Here is a 19,715-nt window from a genome sequence, read left to right on the forward strand (position 1 = left end):
ACAGGGTCCTTATGGACAGCAACCACCAGCTAGAGGCAGGCTCAGGATAACCCATGCAGCCACCTGGGCACACGACTCAACACTCCATCACCCACAAACACAGGTTCCTCCAGCAACTCAAGAACCCGCCCAGCGAGCCCTCCAGACGTTCCATAGGCCCCTCTTCAGAGGTAGGCAAGGGGCTGTAGTGCCCTAGGTCGAGGGAAGGCCCAGCAAGGAGAACTTTGGCACAGAGTATCTTGGAGACCACCCACACCGAAACTGACGCAGTGCAGGAGCCCCAGCCACAGTGGGCGCTCCCAACCCACCCCATGGAGTGAACAAAGATTTTGAAGACCACCAAGGAGGTCCACATGGCAGTTTCAGATCCTCTGCCCTGGTCAACCAAGAAGCAGGGGTACAGGCCTGTCTGGATGCCCAGATGTCCACCCCCAAGGGCTTGCAATCGGGCAGGAGGCAGCCCAAAGCAAGGATAAGGGCATCCATTTGATAGAGAGGGAGGAGAGGGGAGGACGAAGAGGAAGAGGACAGGGAGGAAGAGGAGGAACACTCAGAGGACGGAGGCTGGAGAGTTCTGAGGAAGACAAGACGGTGGCTGGAGAGGAGGCGGCGGGGAGAAAGGAGGGAGAGGATGGAGAGGAAGTGGAGGAGGAGCAAGGATCTGCCTCCTCAGGTGGCGGAAGCCCCTCAGGCGCTGGTTGCAGGCCACTGATGCGTATTTCAGAATCTGATAAATTGATGCATTCTGCGGGCCCAGCCTACCCTCACCTTCTAGCTGCCCAGGGTTCTAGACGAGCCCCCCACCCCCACCCAGTGCAGCTGCCCCTCTGCGCAGGTGATTCCATGGTAGAGGAAGGTACACTTGCTCCTCCTGTGTCCAGCACCTGAGGTCCCCTGGGGGCTTAGCTGAGGTCCCCCGGAGTCCTGCACTCATGATAAGCATTCACATGGGAAAAGCCAGGATGCAGCTGCCCCGACCCTACACTCCCAGCCCCAGTAGCCAGGTCAAGGTAAGCACATCCCTGGGAGCTTCAGACTTTCTGGAGCCCTCGGCCAAGAGGGCAGCATGAGCCTGGCAGTCAGGAGACCTGGCTCTGCCACGCTTAGCTCGGTGACACTGGCCCGCTGCCCCCTCCCTGGTCCTCTGCTCCCTAAACCTATCACCTGTCCCCAGCACCCTTCGTGCCATGTCCTGAGAGACAGATTTGAAAATCCAACGTCTTGTCTCCGAAGCAGTCAGAGGGCAAGGCACCAGGCAATTGAAGTGACTGGAACCCTCAGCAGAGATGTGGCAGCTTCCAGGGACAAGTGTTGGCTCAGCTGTAAAACAAGGAAAGTTGAGTGCCTGGCTCTGTCCCTCACTCCCTTTTTCTCTTTTTCCCTGCCCCTCCCTCTAACCCTACAGGATCCCCAGTAGTAAAAAGGTGACAAGCTTGAGAGCAAACAAAACCCATTTTGAACACCAGCTCCACCATTTGGTGGCTATGCGACCCTGGATGAGTCACTTCTTTGAACCTCAGGTTCTTCAGTGTGGGGTGATATGGTTGTGAAGGAATGAGGCCAAGCACAGTGGCTCATGCCTGTAATCCCAAATGCTTTGGGAATCTAAGGTAGGAGGATCACTTGAGCCCAGGAGTTTGAGACTAGTCGGACCCTGTCTCTACAAAAAATGTTTAAAAAATTATCTGGGAGTGGTGGTGCATGCCTGTAGTCCTAGCTATGCAGGAGGCTGACGTGGGAGGATTGCTTGAGCTGGGAGGTTGAGGCTGCAGTGGGCCGAGATCACACCACTGCACTCCAGTCTGAGTGACAGGAAAAACAAGGAATGAGATAACCTTTGAAGAGAGCCGGTCATGGTGCCTGGCAAAGAGGGGGCTCTTAATAAATGGGCCTGTTTTCCTTTCCTCTGCTAGCTCCCAGACAACTCTACTCCTGTGCTAAAAGGAAACTTTCAGGTACAAAAGTAGTTTCCAGGCAGGCACTAGGAGCTTAGTGTAGAATTCCCCCTGCCGGAGGGGCAACGCTGAGCCCACAGCAAGGAGGGGGCTGCAGGGCAGCAAGGGACATATTTCTGGCGAGCTGGTGGCCCTTTCTGGGCACCTCCCAAGTCACACCCTGTACTCGACTGTCCCTACGCACAAGGCTGATTCTAGGATCTGTGAAAAGATCTGTTGCTCCAGTTTGCAAAAATAGTAATGCCTGACTTGGAGAGTGAGGGACAAGGCAGCCAGATGTCTTCCCCGGAGAACCCTGAGCCCCCAGCCCAGCCTCCCGCCAACCAGAGTTGCCGCCTCTGCTGCCCCAGCCCCCTCCATCCCACACCCTCCCTTCCCCCATCCTTGAACATCTGGTTTCAATCTGCTCCAGATGTTGTGGCCAAGCTGTTTTATGGCCAATCACCTCAGCTCCGCTTCCTGAAGGCCTCCCTCCACTTCGGGGAATGGACCCTCCTCGTCCCCTTCCTTGGGACCCCAGCCACCTCTTTCCTAGCATGGAGAAGAGACACATACAGAAGCCGAATGGAACTGCTAGCGTCCTCAGAGCGGGTGCCTCGCCTCCCTCCACTTTGTGGGATGCCCAGGGTTAAAAGGAAAGATGCTGGTCCAGGGACAGAGGAACGGCAGTCAAGGGTGGGTGTGCACCCGAGAAGAGGAGTTTTGGTTGTGAGTTGTGTGTGTCGGGGACCAAGCGTGTGCCACCATGTGTTTGTGTCAGGTATGTCTGTGTGTTTGTGCCTGCACAGCGGAACCCCTCACCTGGAATCTGAAGCCTCCCCTTGTGGCTGCCACCTTCTTTTCCCTGGCTGCACAGCGGAACCCCTCACCTGGAATCTGAAGCCTCCCCTTGTGGCTGCCACCTTCTTTTCCCTGGCTGCCTGCACTGCCAGACAGAGCTAACTCAGGGCCCCCCAGCTGGGCAGTGGCAGCTATGGGTTCAGGGTTGTCCCTCACCTGGGAGCTGTCTGTGCCTTCTAGGCTGTCCTCTAAATCCAGCCCAGGGAGGGTACGTGTGTAGGGGTGTGTGTGTGTGTGTGTGTGCACTGGCACGTGGACCTCTCTCCCTCCACCAAGTCAGAGCAGGCCAGAAAGGACCCCAGGGTGGACTCCAGCGGACCTTCTGACCCAGCTCTGTCTGACTGGTGCTTCGAGCAAGTGTGGCAGGGTTGGCTGTACGCCGGGACTTGCCATCTGGACAGAGGAAGGAGAAGCGGAAGGCTCTCCAAAGGAACCTGCCTGGGGACCCCCACAACCCCACCTCCATTCTGCCTTCATGCTCCACTATGAGGTCTCTGGGAGCCAATCTCTCCTCCCAAGAAACCCAAAAGGGTTCACAAAAGGAAGACTGGAGCCTGACCCTCTGGAGGACTGAAACCCTCTCAGCTGGGAGTGGAGAATCCTGTGCGGGCCCGCCCAGAGGCAGAAGGGTTGATCCGGAGTCATTCCATCCTCAGAATGCTGGATTTGAGCTACTGCCCACTACTCCCTTTGTTTTTCAAAACTTGGAGTCTCACTCTGTGACCCAAGCTGGACTGCAGTGGCATGATCATAGCTTACTGCAGCCTTGAACTCCTGGGCTCAAGTGATCCTCCCACGTCAGCCTCCCAAGTAGCTAGGACTACAGGTGCGTGACACCACGTCCTGCTCCGCTCCACTACGGCTTTAAAACAAGCTTCCATGCTGTCTGTGACTCCACAGCCCCCCCGGTGATATTCTGGAACTAGGCACAGACTTGCTTAACTGGCTTTGTGGAGGGGACCCCTGGGGGTGTCACTGTGTCTGAAACAGGACTATCCCAGGTAGCCCCTGACATACACTAAAGGAGACAGGCATAGGGCGGAAAAGGAGAAGATTCTGGTTTCTCAATCAAAGCCTGGGCACTATCACTTACTGGCTGTGAGACACGAGCAAGGCTTTGTGCCTCAGTTTCTACTTCTGTTAAGTGGGAATAATACTCCCCAGAAACATCGTGAAGACTAAAGAAGTTGATGTGTGTGACAGCACCCAGGTGCCTGGTGCATAGTAGGCCCTCAGGAGCCGTCATCTGCCCTTCCGCTTTCCTTTCTACCCCAAAAAGGCTATGCCCTGAGCTCTGGATGACACACATGAACGTGGCCTTGAGTCAGGCAGTGTTGGTGAGGACTTTGACTTCTCTAGAGCTTTTCTATTCCAGCACAGGACCATATCAATAAGTTCATAATAGATGCAGGCCAGGTGCAGTGACTCAAGCCTATAATCCTAGCACTTTGGGAGGCAGGAGGATCACTTAAGCCCAGGAGTTTGAGACCAGCCTGGGCAAAACAGGGAAACTCCGTCTCTACAAAATAAAACATTTTTTAAAACCTAGCTGGGCAGGGTGGCATATGCCTGTGGTCCCAGCTGCTCTGGAGGCTGAGATGGGAGGATCACTTGGGTCCCAGAGATTGAGGCTGCAGTGAACCATGATCCTGCCACTGCACTCCAGCCTGGACAACAGAGGAAGACCCTGTCTCAAGAAATAAATATAATGGCCAGGCACAGTGGCTCACTCATGCCTGTAATCCCAGCACTTTGGGAGGCTGAGGTGGGTGGATCACTTGAGGTCAGGAGTTCAAGACCAGCCTGGCCAACATGGTGAAAGCTCATCTCTATTAAACATACAAAAATTATGCAGGCATGGTGGCATGTACCTGTAGTCCCAGCTACTTGGGAGGCTGAGGCTGGAGAATTGCTTGAACCTGGGAGGGGGAGGCTACACTGAGCTGAGATCGTGCACTGCACTCCAGCCTGGGTGACAGAGTGAGGCTCCCTCTCAAAAATAATAATGATAATGATAAAATGATAGAGGCAGAAGTGACTCGGATCTGTAAACGGGAGCTCTGTCGGGGAGCGGGCACACTCAGGCAGTTGGAACAGGGACATTTGGTGGCATCTGGGTCTGGAGCAATGGTAAGCTGCTATAGTAGGAAGCCTTCAAAGCCTCCAGAGGCTCCAAATGGGGTCTCCAGATGCTATGGGTCCTCTCCTAGGAGGCCCCATGTGGGAGGCCCCATATGGAAAACACTGGGTGGGACCAAAAGACTCCAAAGTCCCTTCCAAGCTGAAGACTCGGCTCTACATCCTCAGCCCCGCCTCCCACAGTGGACCAGGTGCTCCCTTGGAGCTGATTCCAGGTGGCCTGTCCTGTGGGCATTCCCACCTGAGCTCCTCTGTGGTTTGCAGAACTCACCCACCCCATCACTGGCCCAAAGAGATGGGGTGCTATAGTCTGAATGTTTATGTCCCCCCTAAATCCTAGGTTGACATTTATTTTCTTTTATTATTTTTGAGATGGAGTCTCACTCTGTCACCCAGGCTGGAGTGCAATGGTGCAGTCTCAGCTCACTGCAACCTCCACCTCCTGGGTTCAAGCAATTCTCCTGCCTCAGGCTCCCGAGTAGCTGGGATTACAGGTGCCCACCACCACGCCCAGCTAATTTTGTATTTTCAGTAGAGATGGGGTTTCACCATATTGGCCAGGCTGGTCTTGAACCCCTGATCTCCTGTGATCCACCTGCCTCAGCCTCCCAAAGTGCTGGGATTACTGGCGTGAGCCACCGCGCCCAGCCCTAGGTGGAAATTCTAACTCCAAGGTGATGGTTTTAGGAAGCGGGGCCTTGGAAGTAGCTGAGGTCATGAGGGTGGGGCCACATGAATGGGATTAGTGCCTTTATGAAATGGGCCCAAGATGGCCTGGAGCAGTGGCTCATGCCTATAATCCCAAGCACTTTGGGAGGCCTAGGTGGGAGGATCACTTGAGGCCAGGAGTTTGAGGCCAGCCTGGGCAACAAGGTGAAACCCCCCAACTCTACAAAAAAAAGGAGGGGCAAGAGAGCTTGCTCATCCCTTTCACCCTGTGAGGACACAGTGAAACGAGCCATCTGTGAAGCAGGCCCTCACCAGACACAGCTTCTGCCAGCACCTTGATCTTGACCTCCTGAGTCTCCAGAACTATGAGAAATGAATCTGCGGTTTTTGAGCCACCCAGTCTGTGGTATTGTGTCACAGCAGCTCAAATGGACTGAGACGAGCAGGGCCCTCAGGCCATGGTGGTTTATTGATGCACGTCGCAAGCACAGCACAGGCAGGCGGACCCCAGCCCCGGGGGAACATGAGGGCCAGGGGAGGGCAGCAGGCCACCCCTACAGCAATGCTGTCAGCACAGGGGGAAGGAAAGGGCCTGGGCCATGTTCTCTCCTTCTCCACACCTCTTTCCCCGGGAAGCCTCCAGGCCTCCTGACCCATCCCAGAGAGACAGCTGGCCACACAATTCCCCCTGGCTACAGAGAGGCGACGGTTGTCCACCTGCCCCTCACCGAGGTATGGTCTTGCCGGCCTGCCGCCGCTTCCGTCCTTCGTCATGGAAATCCAGCTGCTCATCCATCATCTCCGTCACCTCTGAGAAAGTCACTGTGAGGCTGCACTCTTCTCCGCCTGATGTCACCTCCGTCATCCCCTAAACAGCCGGCGGCTGCTGTCAGCCCCTCCCACAGGCTCTCTGTTTGCTTTGCTGATTGTAGGGAGTCCACCCTGGTGACCTGTGCGACAGTAGGAATGAGGCAAAAACACAAGGAGGCCCGGGAAGGACGTCACCAAGAACTCCCCGGGGAGGGGCTCCCGGCCAGCAGGGTGGCAGGAGAGCAGACAGAGCCAGTGGGTAGGGGAGAGGTGGAGCAGCAGAGGGTCCACAGTCCAGGTCACGCACGGGCACAGTACAGTCACGGCACCATGGCAGAGCGAGTGAGCAAAGTGCACGGCTGGGCGGGGTGCCGGGGCCCGCGGGACAGCTCGCAGATCTCATGTTCCATGCCAGGCCCCAGCAGAGCATGAGGCGGCCCACTCCCAGCTGAGGAAGGGGCACTTCTGGGTCTCAGGGGTCTCCTCCCCCTCCTCAACCCCAGTGGCTGCTGTCTCAGACCCCCATACTCTAAGCAAGGAGAAGGTATGGTAGGGTATGGGAGGAAGGAACACCCGACAGCCTGACGCCCCCAGTGCCAAGAGAAGAAAGAGAATTCCTTTCTAGAGAGCAGGGGGAGTGTCCCGGTGGGCAGGTGGAGAAGGAGGGACAGCTCTCCCATGCAGGAAGAGGGTTCTTTGGGGCAAGGAGCAGCCAGGGTGTCATGGTGGTGCAGGAGACTATTTATAGAAGGAAGGGATCCGGGCCTGGAGTGGGAAGCCCCAGAGACCCAGCTCAGCAGGGAGGGGGCATTCTGTGGTTGGCCCTGAGTGGGGTGAGTGGGACTAAGAAAGATCGCCCCACAGCTCTCTGCATCTCCTCTGGAGGCAGCCAAGCTACACGTGGGCTTTGGCCCAGAGGGGCTTCCCTGGGAGAGCCCCAGGAGGTGGGCAGGTCTTTGGGACATAGAGACCTGGATGAGGCAAAGAACAGTAGGACAAGGAAACCAGAGGAAAAGGGAAGTTCTCCAGAAATCCAGCTCAGCTGCCAACTATGGAGGAGGAGAAGCCTTTCCATGTCCACCAGGCCGGGGGTGGGCCACACTTACCAAGAGGACCACTGTCTGTTGCCTCCAATGCCAAGGGGCGGGGGGAGGGCAGCTGGGCAGAGTGGAGGGAGCAGGGGGGTAGGAGAGAGAAAGCAAGCTCCCTGAACCTGGGCTACCCACCTCCACCTTCTGCTCCTCTCTCCCTCGCCCCCCAGCTCCCCAGGAGTCCCTAGCGGCCCACGCTGATGTTGCAGGTCTTGCAGCTGGGGTCCTTCTTGGCATCGGCAGTAGACAGGCTCATGAGCTGGTGACCGCTGATCTCCCCCAGGGTGCCCAGGGACAGGTCGACAGGCTCGGTGTAGATGATCTCCAGGATGAGGTCCTGGGCGTGGCGGAAGACCAGCTCCCCGTCCTCCACGCTGCAGGTCAGGAACTTGTTGCAAGCAATGTCCAGGAGGGGCAGGCGGTCGCGGCAGAAGCGGTCCCCCAGGGAGCCTTTGGGCGCCAGCACCAGGATAGCATAGTGGTAGGCCGTGTACATGCAGTAGAAGTCCGCAAAGTAGAGGTTGGTGCTGGGATTGAAGAGGCGCTGAGCTGGGATCTGGAAGCGCCAGCGGCCGTAGGGGGAATCCTGCGGGGGCTGGCCCGTGTTGAACTCCGTGTTGCAACTGAAGAAGACCCCGTGGAGCATACCGCTGGTTGGGGAGCCGTGGCTGCCGCTGTTGTCCTTCAGGTAGGGCTGCAGCATGTTCCCGCAGTGGGTCCTGCCCACCCCAGGGAGACACGCCAAAGGGAAGAGAAGATGCGGCTGGTGAGCCGGGCTGAGGCTTGGCTGCTGCGTGTGGTCGAGGAGGGAGGGAGCCAGCCCAGCTCCCAGCCCTCCCCCAGCCGCCTCCACTAGTTGCAAATAGAACATTCCAGAATGCAAGAGCAGAGAGGGCCCTGGAGAGGGATTCATCCAGCCCACTCCTTCTCAGAGAAGAGATGTGAAGCTGTCACTCCCCAACTTGAAACCCTTTGATGGGGCGTGCGTGAAAAGCATGGCGGCTCATGATCTGATCTCTCTGGTCTCCTCGCCACTCCCCACCTCCTGCCATCACACCTACTTACCCACCCCCTGCACACGCAGTCTCCTGCCTCTGTGCCCCCTGTGCAGGACTCTTCCCTCTGCTGCACTGACCGCCCTCTCCACCTTCCTCCAGCTGGCTTGGCAAACTTCTAATCAGCCTTCAAGCCTCAGCCACGCGTCTGCTCCCCACTAAAACCTTCCAGGAACAGCAGACACCTGCACTTGACAAATATTTGGCTGCCTACTATGTGCAGGACACCCAGTCTTCTAACTGTGTTGCCCAGGCTGAACTCCTGGCCTCCAGTGATCCTCCGGCTTTGGCCTCCCAAAGTGCTAGGATTGCAGGTGTGAGCCACTTCATCGGCCAGGACACTGAACTGTGCTCAACAATTACACGTACCTTTCACATGAAATCTTTCCAGACTGTCTCGCTGACTGGATTCTGAGGTTCTCAAAAGGGTGAACTCTGCCTTTATCTTTACATCCTGGCACCAAGTAAGGTGCCTGGCACACATGGGTGCTCCCTGTCTCTCTCATTCTCGCTGATAAAGGAGTCCAAACTGCGCCACTGACTCACTTTCCAGGCTGGAGTGCAGTGGTACAATCACAGCTCACTGCAAGCTCGAACTCCTGGGCTCAAGTGATCCACACCCGGCTAATTCTTTAAATTTTTTGTAGAGATTGGGTTCTCACCATGTTGCTCAGGCTCATCTTGAACTCTTGGGCTCAAGTGATCCCATCTTGGCCTCCCAACATGCTGGGATTACAGGTTTGAGCCACCAAGCAGGCCTTGCTTCTTTAATACAAACCCCAAAGACTCCCAAGGTCCTCACTGCCCTGAGGTTAAAACTGCCCTGACTCTAAGGATAAAGGCAGACAGAGGCCAGGCACAGTGGCTCATGCCTGTAATCCCAGCACCTGGGGAGGCCGAGGTGGGTGGATCACCTGAGGTCAGGAGTTTGAGACCAGCCTGGCCAACATAGTGAAACCCCGCTTCATTAAAAATACAAAAATTAGCCTGCCATGGTGGCGCACACCTGTGGTCCCAGCTACTCAGGAGACTGAGGCAGGAGAATCATTTTAACCCAGAAGGCAGAGGTTGCAGTGAGCGGAGATCACGCCACTGCACTCCAGCCTGGGTGACAGCGAGAGACTCCGTCTCAAAAAAAAAAAAAAAAAAAAAGAGGCAGAGCAGCTGCTTGCCCTGGCTGAGCCTCAGAAGGATGTGGTCTTGGAGCACTTTCCAGCAGGCCTGGGGAGGGTGGGTACTCCTGGTCCTGCCTCACTCTTGCCTGATCCTGGCTGTCTTCAGTGACAAGTGACTCCCTGGCTCGAATGAACAAGCTGCTTCCCTCTGGGCCTCGTGCTCCTCTTCTGTAGGCCAAGGGTGTTGGATCAGATCACCAATTTTCGAACACTTTTAGACTGCAGCATCTCTCTCTTTTTTCCCCCAAAAGAAATTATACGTGGAAGGCTCACAGGCAAATAAAATTGAGGCTGCTCTGGTTGGACATCAGGTGTGGGGCCCACCAAGCCTCATCCTCTGGTCCCCCCAACCCCATGGCAGCATTCTAAGGGGTTCACTGACATGTCTCCCTGGAGGGAGCACCCAGTTTGAAAAGCGATGAGCTGGGTGCTTCCTCAAACCTTTTGTGATCAGAACACTCATTTTATGCACTCCCTGCCACCTCCCCTTTGGCCCCAGGGCCTGAATCAGAGAGACCTGTGGTGGTAGACCCCCATGAAAAGAACTGTCCCAGAGCGGGAGCAAACTCAGATCTCATTCTCCCAGGCTCGTTAGTACAACACTCTTGCAGAAGGCCCTGTCCCCAGAGCCCTTGATCTTCCCTGAGCCCAATCCCCAAAGCAGCAGTCTCTTCAGAGCCAGCTGGTGACGTCAGGGCATGTCAATCCTAGAGGAGGGACTGGCAGCCACGGGGGTGGGGGTGACCTCAGACAGCCAGGACAGGAACAGGAAGGGCTGGGAGGGAGGAGAGACCTGGCAGGTCCAGCCGGGAGCCCACACCCATACCTGGCATGCTGGAAGTACTCCTTGTGATGGTTGCGGTAGAAGACGGAGAAGCGGAGCATGCGGCCTGCGATCTGCTCGGCCTTCTCCTGCAGCTGAGCCAGGTGCTCCTTGGCATAATCTGCAAGATCCCAGATGCAGTGGGTGAGCTGAGGGCCAGCTGAGGAGCACAAACACCTCCTGTCCCCACCCCACCCCACCCTGTGCGTGCCGGCCAACCTCTGTCTGTCAGAACAGCAGAGGCGACTAGACAGTCGCAGAACCTTAAACTCAGATGGGAACAGGCCAGCTGGCCTCTGCTGGAAACACAGAGCGCTGCATGCTGTCTGTCCTCATCACCTCTGCAACCACAATGCCAGAGTCTCGGGGCTCTCTGGGTCACAAAAAGGCAGAGGGTCGCCCAGTAATCCCGCCAGGGTGCCCAGGGGCTGTGATCCCAGGCTATCCTCATGTGAAAAGAGGACTCATGGGAAAAAGGAAGACTTGAGAGGGCTTGAGGTCCTTTTGGGAAAACCCCTCAAATCCAGTAGATAGGAGGCTCCCCACACCACCCCCATGGAAGCCAGCTGTAGCCACAGGTGAGGGCTCCTGAGGGGCTAGGGAGAAGCGAGACCAGGCAATGTTTAGGCAGTCCTGGGTCTGGAGCAATGGCTCTCAGCTTGAGCATCTCAGGAGAAACAGGGAAGGCTGGAAACAGGATAGCAACATTGAACCCTGGAGCCCCAGGAAGGCTGCTGCTGGCACATACAGCTCCTTGGTACAAAGGAGGAAGCTGCCCTTCCCTCTTTGTGGATGCATCCCTGGCCAGGGTGCTTGGTTTGGAGAGAGGAGTGTGGACTGGATTGCAGCCAGATCCCCAATTTGAATTAAATGCCCACTGCACATGGAGGTCTCAGGGGAAACCGAGCTTTCCCCTCCAGGAGCAAGAGGCCTCCAGAGCCTGGGGTTCTGCAGCAGAACTAAGAAAAAGCACCATTCAGCCAGCCGCGGTGGTTCACGCCTGTGATCCCAGCACTTTGGGAGGCTGAGGCGGGCGGATCACCTGAGTCGGGAGTTCAAGACCAGCCTGGCCAACATGGTGAAACCCCATCTGTACTAAAAATGCAAAAAAAAGTAGCCAGGCGTGGTGGTGGGCGCCTGTAATCCCAGCTACTCAGGATGCTGACGCAGGAGAATCGCTTGAATCCGGGAGGCAGAGGTTGCAGTGAGCCAAGATCATGCCACTGCACTCCAGCCAGGAGGCGACAAGAGCGAGACTCCATCTCAAAAAAAAAAAAAAAAGACAGAAGGAGAAAAAAAAAAAGAAAAAGCACCACTCAAAAGACAACAGCAGCTCAAGGAGACTTGGGGCATAAATCTTGGCAAAGGATGGAGCCAGCAGCCTCAGAGGCCCGGGGCTGAGAATGTTCTGTGCCCCTTCCGTGTGACAGAGAGATCTGGAGCAGCTCTCACCGTGAACACCAAAAGAATGCAATCTTGTGGGGACAGACCCTGAGTCACGAGTGACCAAGCACACATAAGCCCGCTGTTTGTGCTGGAGTCTACAAGTTAAGTTCTGCTAAGAGAGTTTGCAGGGCCGTTGACCAGGGACCATTTTCCCAGGCTACGTGGAGGCTCAGAACAAGCGAAATGTGATTGCTCCACCAAGTGCACATTGACAGATAATTGATTAAGCAAAATGTGGTCTATCCATACAATGAAATACTATCCAGTTTTAAAAAGGAAGTAAATCCTGGTATATTCCAGTCACAAAAAGACAAATCCTGTACAATTGTACTACTGATATGAGATACTTAGAGGACTCATATTCATAGGAACAGAAAGTAGAATGGTAGCCGGCAGAGGGAAACGGGGGGTGGTTGTTTAATGGGTATAGAGTTTTGGTTTTCCAAGAAAAAAAGGTTCTGGAGATTGGCTGCACAACAATGTGAATATACTTAATACCATTGAACTGTACACTTCAAAATGGTCAAGATGGCAAATGTTACATCATGCACCTTTGACCACAGTGTTTACAAAGATGCCTGTGATCTGGTACCAAGCCAGAAAAGTAACTCCCTTTCTTAATGGAAGTGGTCTTGCCAACATGATTAGCAGGGTTCATATCTGCCTCCAGTGAGAGAAGAGAAAGGGTGGCTTTTGGAGGCAGGGAGGGTGTCATGCCTGTGTGCCTTCCCTGTGGCCCAAGCATGCTGCCTGGTGGACAGAAGGCGTTCGTCAGTGTTTGCTCGACTGCCAGGAAGCCCCGCTTTGACCACAACTAAGCCTGACGTGCCAAGCAGCAGGACAGGGGCATGAAAGCAGGGCCTCACCTCCAGTGCAGAACTCCACTGTCTCGCTCCAGCCGGACACCAGGTACTCCCCATCGCTCTGCTTCACTGCCGTCTGCACGGCCACGCTGTACTCCGTGCGGGGGCTCAGGAACCAGTGGCCTCTCACCGTCATGGGCAGCGGCACTGCCTTGGCCACAAGCTTGGTGGGGACATCCTGAGAAATGGGGTACAGACAGAGAGCCGGGCGTCAAACAGGGGTTCATGCCCGATCTGGGCGTCACCCCAGAATCTCCACTCCCCAGATGGCCCTGTTTCTCCTGAGCAGGACCAATCTTGAGGATCCGTTGGCTTCCTATCCTGGCCACCATTTTCCTGGGAAGGCCACACAGACGCTCCCCAGTCTTGGCCCCTCCTCGAACCCCCCTGACACCCTGTTCTCTTGGGAACGGAGGGGAAAAGCCACGAAGTTGAGGGCGGCAAGGCCTTCATTTTTTAAGGAGACTTTGAGAGCTCTGCACACTGCAGTGCCGTCTCCACGGCAACGGCAAATGCTGAGAAGCCAGGGAGGAAGGGAAAATATGCCTTATTCTTTGGGGGGGAGGGTTAAGGGGGTGGTGTTGAACATTCACGTCACCGTGGCAACTGGCCTGCCAAAAGACACCCAGATCGGGAGAGCCGGTTCCAGAGAAAGAGAGCGGGTGAGTAACCCACGCCGGTGCCGTCGGCCTGGGAGCCAGCTGGCCGCCTCACTCCCCCTGCCTCTGCCAACTTGAGAGGATGGGGGGCTTCCTCCCACCCACCCCCACACTGGCTTTTAACCCCAGAAAAGGACACACCCACGGAAGACTCTCTCCTATTCCTTTTCTAAGTCAAGCAAATGGCAGGCCAGCAGGTGAGGGGCCGGAGAGGGAGAACTGAGGCCACAGCAAAAGGGCCCCGCCCAGACCGAGGCCCGCGTGGCCCATCCAGCCAACAGCGAGGCTGTGCCCTGAGCCGGGGCTTTGTCGAGACTTGAGACGTCATCCCCATAGGCGATGCCTGCGGCCCCACCCCACCCGGGCTCTCTGCCCCTGCTTGAAGTCTCAGTCGTGGCGCTGATAACAGCGCTGCCTCTGTGCTAGGCGCTGGGCCAAGCACCACGCAAACATGACTCACTGCATCCTCTCCACGACCCCGCGAGGCTCGGCATTGTTATTCCCTCTTCACCAGGGAAGGAGCTCAGGCTCAGAGAGGTCATGTAACTTTCCCAAAATGACACAGGAAGAAGAGTGTGGATTTTAACCAGGCCTCTGACTCCAAGCCATGACTTCCAGGTGTTCCCTTATCTGGCTTCCTTCAGGAACAGGAGCTGGGAAGGGGCTCCTGGGACACCTTCTACTCACCCGGTGCTTGAACTTGTTGGAATTCTTATTCTCCTTCTTGTTAAGGTCAATGAAGTAATGGGTGACCCTCTCCAGGTCACTGTCCTCCATGGCCCAGGAGATGCGGAAAGAGTCGCAGGTGATGTTGTTGATCTCAATGCTGTGGGGCGTGGACAGCAGCTCCATGCTCCCGTCAGGGTTGTCTCCTGTGGGGACTGAGGAGGAGGAAAAGGGTCAGTATCTCCCTTGCCCCCAGCGAGCTTTCTGGAATGTCCTCTTCCCAATAGCCCTTTTGAGGCGGAACCTCAAGGACCCCTGGAATCCACCTGCCTCATGAATTAGATGGGAAAGACTGCACAGGGGAGGCTGGAGAAGGTTGATAGAGGGTGGAATGGGGTGCCTGCCCGGGGGGCTCTCTGCTGTCCTCGGAGGGGTCTGCAGAGCAGACGGCACCTGACAGGTGGCAGAGGCAGTGGGAACGCTGCAAAGCCGGGCGGGGACAGATTTGCAGCAGATGGAGCCGAGGAGGGAGGGGGCCCTCAGCCAGCAGGCGTGAAAAGAGAAAGGGGTGGGGGTGGAGAGGACGGGTGAGAGGCGGAGGAAACACAGGAAGCACCTGCTGTGGAGCGGAGGTGCGAGGCTTGGGGCAGGTGACAGCCAAGAGCTCACAGGTGCCAGGGCCCTCGGATTCAGGCCTCTCTCCTCGCTGGGGTCAGCAAGGGTTGCCACGGTACATGGCTGGAAGGACAAGTGCCACGTTGGTGCATGTGGACACATTCGTGGTGGGAGGGGCACGCGACAAGCCGGCTTCAAGCTCTTTTTTCCACCCATAACTTTTTTTGACAATCCCTCTTTCTCTTCAGCCAATCTTCTCTTGATTCCTTTCAATCATTACTTTTAACATTAACATCTATTGGGGGCCAACCATGTGCTCATAACTTCACAGACATCTCATGCAAGCTTGGAAGCAGCGACACACTATCGTTATCTCCATTTTACAGATGAGGCAAGTGAGGTCGGGAAGGTACTAACCTGCCCAAGGCCACGCAAGGAGCAAATGATTTGAACTCCCGCTCCCAAGCTCTTGATCATTAAGCTAAGGTGGTGTCCCCTCATATGTGGGGGTGGAGGGGCACATGTGTGGCGTGTGTGCATGCGTGGGTGTCCGTGGTGTTTCCACCCTGTACTTTCCCTCCTTCTATCATTTCCTTTCAAGCAACTGCATTTTCTCTCCCTCCCTGTCTTCCTCCTTTGGTTCTCCCCTTATGTCTGCTGCTTGTCCAGCTATGAGAAGACCTCATCACGGTCACTCTCATGTGTGCTTTAGCTGGGAAGAGCTGACTCTGGCTGTGACTCTGGCCTGGGGCCTAGCTCCGGGATGGGGAAGAGAGAAGGGAAGGGGAGTGACAGCGTCTGGGGGGGGACCGTAGATGGGGGTGGGGCGTTCTCCAGGGGCATTTGGTCTCCTGCTTTCCAATCCCTTCCTCCATCCCAGCTCCCGGCACCCCTCATTTTTCTAAGTGTCACCTCCTTCTCTTCTTTCTCCCTCTTTTTCTCCTCCCCTTGCCCAGGAGCTAGTGGTGAGGGCATCTTGTGCCTGCAAAAGCAGGTACTTTTATTTATAGCTTCCAGAGGATCCAGCCCACACCTTCCTGTCAATTAAGCTTGCTCCAGAGCCTGGCACCTCTGTATTAACCTGTGAGTTGCCTGGATGGCAAGTACAGGGTGAAGGCTAAGGGTGATGGCCCTTACCTGCCCCAGGTGTCACTCAAGTCCTGTTTCATCTTAGCCTCCCACTCCAGAGCCAAAATGCCAGTGGCTTTGTGCATGGGGAATCCTACGGTAAATAAGCATGGGGGTGCTACCAGGCCCACCCCAAAATCAAACAGATGGGATTGGGTGTCTGGAAGCAACCCTACCATAATAAACCAGTCTGTAATTCACGGGGACAGGTGTGGAACAGTGAGGAGTTACCACCTCTTGGGATCCTGGTGAGAAGCTCTCAGGGAGACACACATGTGCCTCACACACACACACACACAAGCACCCACGCACACGAACACAGACACACTCCTACCCAAGAGGCCCTGAGTGGCACCCACCTACACGCTCGGAAGCAGCCCACACTCGTCCCATGACCAGGCACCTATTCCTGCCTCTCCTTGGAGTCCTAGGAATAGGGGCAGCTGTGTGTGGTGGTAGGGGTCTCCAGGACCTGGGTGTCTTCTTGTGCCTTCCTCCCTACAGTTCTGGGAAAGCTGAGATGACATCCCCACCCTAACTTGGGAGGGCGGCAGTGAGTGAGCTGGGGTGGACAGAGGGGTGGGTGTGAACCCAAGTTCTCTACACCCAGAAGACTGGGGAAGGGCAGGGTGTGAGGGACAGGTTGAGGCAACACCCGAGAAACACCCACACTCCTGTGTGGATCCACCCCAAGACAGGCATGTACACACCCACACACAGACAGGCACGCATGCACATACATACATGTGCCAAGAGTGCCCACCCACCCGCATCCCACACTTCCACGGACGTCCTCACTCCCACTCACCCATCTACACACTCAGGTGCCTCCCGCCACCTTCTACATTCTAAGAATGCCCCGCAGTTTTCCCTCTTCAAGCTGTCACCTCCATGCACACCCAGACATGTTCATGTCCATAGGCTCACGCACACACGTCCACGCACACCTCCTCACAAGCCATATTTGGGGAAAAGAGGACGCCACAGGCACCAACATGCGTGCGTGCCACCTCCACAAGAAGGCACGCAACCCACACGCCTGCCTGCACACACATGTGTGTTCATACACACAGCAGCCCCCGCCCGAAGTCTGGTATTCTCTCTCGAATCATCGCCAGGCTCAAAGACAGACTTTGAAAATGTGTTTGCCTCTGGCCACACTCTGCCAGCCCTGAGCTTTCGTGCCAACAGGTTTGTGCACCTACGTGGCTCTGCCCACAGACAATGGTTTCTGCCCCCTCTTCTCTTTACCCACCCCGTCCTGCTCTGGGTCTCACCTCCCCACATAGAAAGCCCCTGTCTGCATACACTCCCACACACATGACAAGGGACATGGTTACCCCTAAATATACTGCCTCATAGTGTCCCCACCCACGCACACCCACAGGCTACTCGGATAAGTCCCCCCAACACACGTACCTCACATGTGCCAGAAAGATATGTTTCTAGACATGCCTCACACCATTCAAAACCCACACATGAGCATGATTGCAGGCAGACGGACCTATCTGCGCCAGCAAGCCTCCAGCCAACTCGCAAGCGCGCACACACACATGCCGCTCACACTGGTGCCCCTTCCCCATGTCCATTCAGAACAGCCGCCCTGCCACAGGGAATGCTTCCCCCACCCTGCTGTCCCTGTTGGCATCGCTGACTGCAGCAGAATGGTCACGGGGTGACTAACTGTGGTGCCCCAGAGACTGGATTCAGCCATTAACCACTTTGCCAAAGGCCTGGGGGAGAGGGGACAAGGTCGTCAGGCCTGGCAGTCCAGGTGGACACCCCGGGTGGTGGCAGGACCCTAGCGCCCCCAGCTCCTGGCTATTCAGGATCAACAGCAGCATGTTCCAGGGAGGAAGGGTACTCACCTGGCTCCACTGGGCTCTGCAGAGGAAAAGCTGGCAGGGAGGACAGGGACAGACCTCTGTGTGGATGAGATCCCAGGCAGGGGACAGCAGCCGGACGCCTGGGTCACAGGCAGTGGTGTGCGCTCGCTCCTCTCCCGGCTGCCAAGGAGGCTGCTTCCATGCCCCGCAGCCAGCTCCTGTCTGGCTGTGCAGCGTGCGTCGCTGCTGCCCCTGGTGAGACGATGTTCCCAGCTGAGCAGCGCAAGAAGAGAGGCAAGAGCGAAATCAAAGCAGCGTGGAGGAGAGAGAGGCAGAGAAGGGAGAAGGAACGAGAGAGCCAGACCGAATCTGGCTCCACCAATGGGATCAGTGGCTGCGCAGCGTCAGGTGATAATAAGCAGGCTTGGTCCCTGTTCGCCGGGCTGGTGGGAGGGGGAAAGGGCAGAGGGTCTCCCAGGGAGCTACACAGATGTCCTCAGGGACAGCAACATACGCTGCCTTTCCCCCATTCTTCCAGGACAAGCTGCCCTCAGAAGTCCCTCCAACACACCCCCTACTTGGAAATCTCTGACTTGAATGCAGCCCCCAAACTTTAGGATGCTGGGAGAGGGGTGGAGCTTAGCCCAGGGCTTGGGCCCCAAAGCAAAGACTCTGATTGGGGGAAGGGGAGGGAGGCTAGAGAGGGGAAAGGTCCAGATGGAGGGTGTGAACCCAGGGTCACTGTCTTCAGTCCGGAGCCTCTCCTTGGGGCCTTTTGGTGAACTGTGGTTCCATTTTCTTACCAGTTCTAGTGAGAGATGGCAGACCTGCAGCTCAGGGATCCCTGTGGGTCTGGCGAGAACCCTCTGGCAGCTTGGGTGTCCGCAGGAAAAGGGGCTGGGAGAGAGGCTGTGGCACAGTGCAGGGTGCACAAGGGCAAGAAAGTGGGGGTGGGAGAACACACCAAGCTCTGAGTGTCCTCAGCCCACCCCACTCTCTGAGCACAAAGGAAGCCGGCCCTGGGCATCTTGGGGAGAGAATGTAATGTCTTTCAAGGCAGCAGGAGGCTGTTCTGCCATCAAGAAGCAGACTCAGTGGAGGCCATCAGGAAGAACACCCAAGGAAATGTGAGTCCAGCAACAAGCAGGGACAAAGGGTTGCACAGCAGCGAAAAGCACAGGCTTATAGTCAGATGGATGTGCTGAGAATCCCTGCTCTACCGCTGCCCAACTAGGTGACCTTGGACAAGCCACTCAACCTCTCTTCATCTGTCAAATGGGATCACACAGGTTTATTGTCATCATGGAATGAAATAATTAGGTAAATCGTCCAGCCCTGGGCCTGGCACATCAGAAGTGCCAGTCACCTGTCAAAACTGTTCTCATTCCCATGATATCAACAGCATCTGCCTGCAAGGAGGCCACAGTCTTCTAGGGGAGAGAAGATGGCCATTTAGAGGACACAATTAGAGAATGAGGAGCATACAACTAAATCGCAGGGCACAGATACTGATTCAGAGAAAGAACAGTGGGAGGCTCCAGGGCACATGCAGGGTGCAGGCCAGAGGAGGCTGTGGAAGCAGGAGTGCGGCTGGGGTGGGGAGGATTGGCACGGGGGCAGCAGACACCAGGCAGGCCCAGGGTGAGGTCTTGGTGAGCAGGAGAAGGTGTGAGCTGAGCCTAAGAGACACTCACCAAGGGGGAGTCGAGGCGGCAGGCCTCAGTGCAAAAGTCAGAGGAGGTAACAGCAGCAGAAAGTGAGTGTTCACAGAATGCAAAGACAAGCAGAAGCCAACCCTGCCTTAAACGGCTGTGAGAACCTCAGCGAGTCTGGCCAGGTCCTGAACCACAGAATGTGGGGTGGTGCATGGCACTGAGGCAGGACTAAGCACTCCCTTGGCCAAGCATGACTACGTCCTGCTCTAACATACCCACGCCGAGCTGGTGAGCTCAGAA

The 19,715-nt window shown here is 56.1% G+C and overlaps 1 protein-coding gene and 1 long non-coding RNA gene across 11 annotated transcripts; both read right to left on the reverse strand.

Moving 5' to 3' along the window:
* Positions 1-466: 466 nt before the first annotated feature.
* LOC144330731 (uncharacterized) lies at positions 467-2,486 on the reverse strand. The gene is made up of 2 exons (XR_013397152.1): positions 2,401-2,486; positions 467-1,320 (listed from the first exon to the last, which is right to left on the reverse strand). It is a non-coding gene; the product is annotated as an uncharacterized LOC144330731 (long non-coding RNA).
* Positions 2,487-6,037: 3,551 nt separating this feature from the next.
* PHYHIP (phytanoyl-CoA 2-hydroxylase interacting protein) lies at positions 6,038-18,334 on the reverse strand. 10 transcript variants are annotated; one of them, XM_077942694.1, is made up of 7 exons: positions 17,803-18,068; positions 14,808-14,929; positions 14,213-14,406; positions 12,870-13,044; positions 10,561-10,678; positions 7,640-8,223; positions 6,038-6,553 (listed from the first exon to the last, which is right to left on the reverse strand). In XM_077942694.1, the coding sequence occupies exons 3-6, from the start codon at positions 14,375-14,377 to the stop codon at positions 7,689-7,691; spliced, it is 993 nt and encodes a 330-aa protein (XP_077798820.1). In that variant the 5' UTR covers positions 14,378-14,406; positions 14,808-14,929; positions 17,803-18,068; the 3' UTR covers positions 6,038-6,553; positions 7,640-7,688.
* Positions 18,335-19,715: the final 1,381 nt, after the last annotated feature.

The sequence above is a fragment of the Macaca mulatta genome, chromosome 8 (assembly GCF_049350105.2).
Source record: "Macaca mulatta isolate MMU2019108-1 chromosome 8, T2T-MMU8v2.0, whole genome shotgun sequence".
NCBI classification, from domain to species: Eukaryota; Metazoa; Chordata; class Mammalia; order Primates; family Cercopithecidae; genus Macaca; species Macaca mulatta.

Bases quoted from the DNA above. Each gene is read 5' to 3' on its own strand.
- PHYHIP (XM_077942690.1), bottom strand. From the start codon at position 14,377: ATGGAGCTGCTGTCCACGCCCCACAGCATTGAGATCAACAACATCACC. The intron at 13,045-14,212 runs GTGAGTAGAAGG...CCCATTTCTCAG, and splicing joins CCAACAAGTTCAAGCACCGG to GATGTCCCCACCAAGCTTGT. The intron at 8,224-10,560 runs GTATGGGTGTGG...TGGGGTGGGCAG, and splicing joins GAGTACTTCCAGCATGCCAG to GACCCACTGCGGGAACATGC.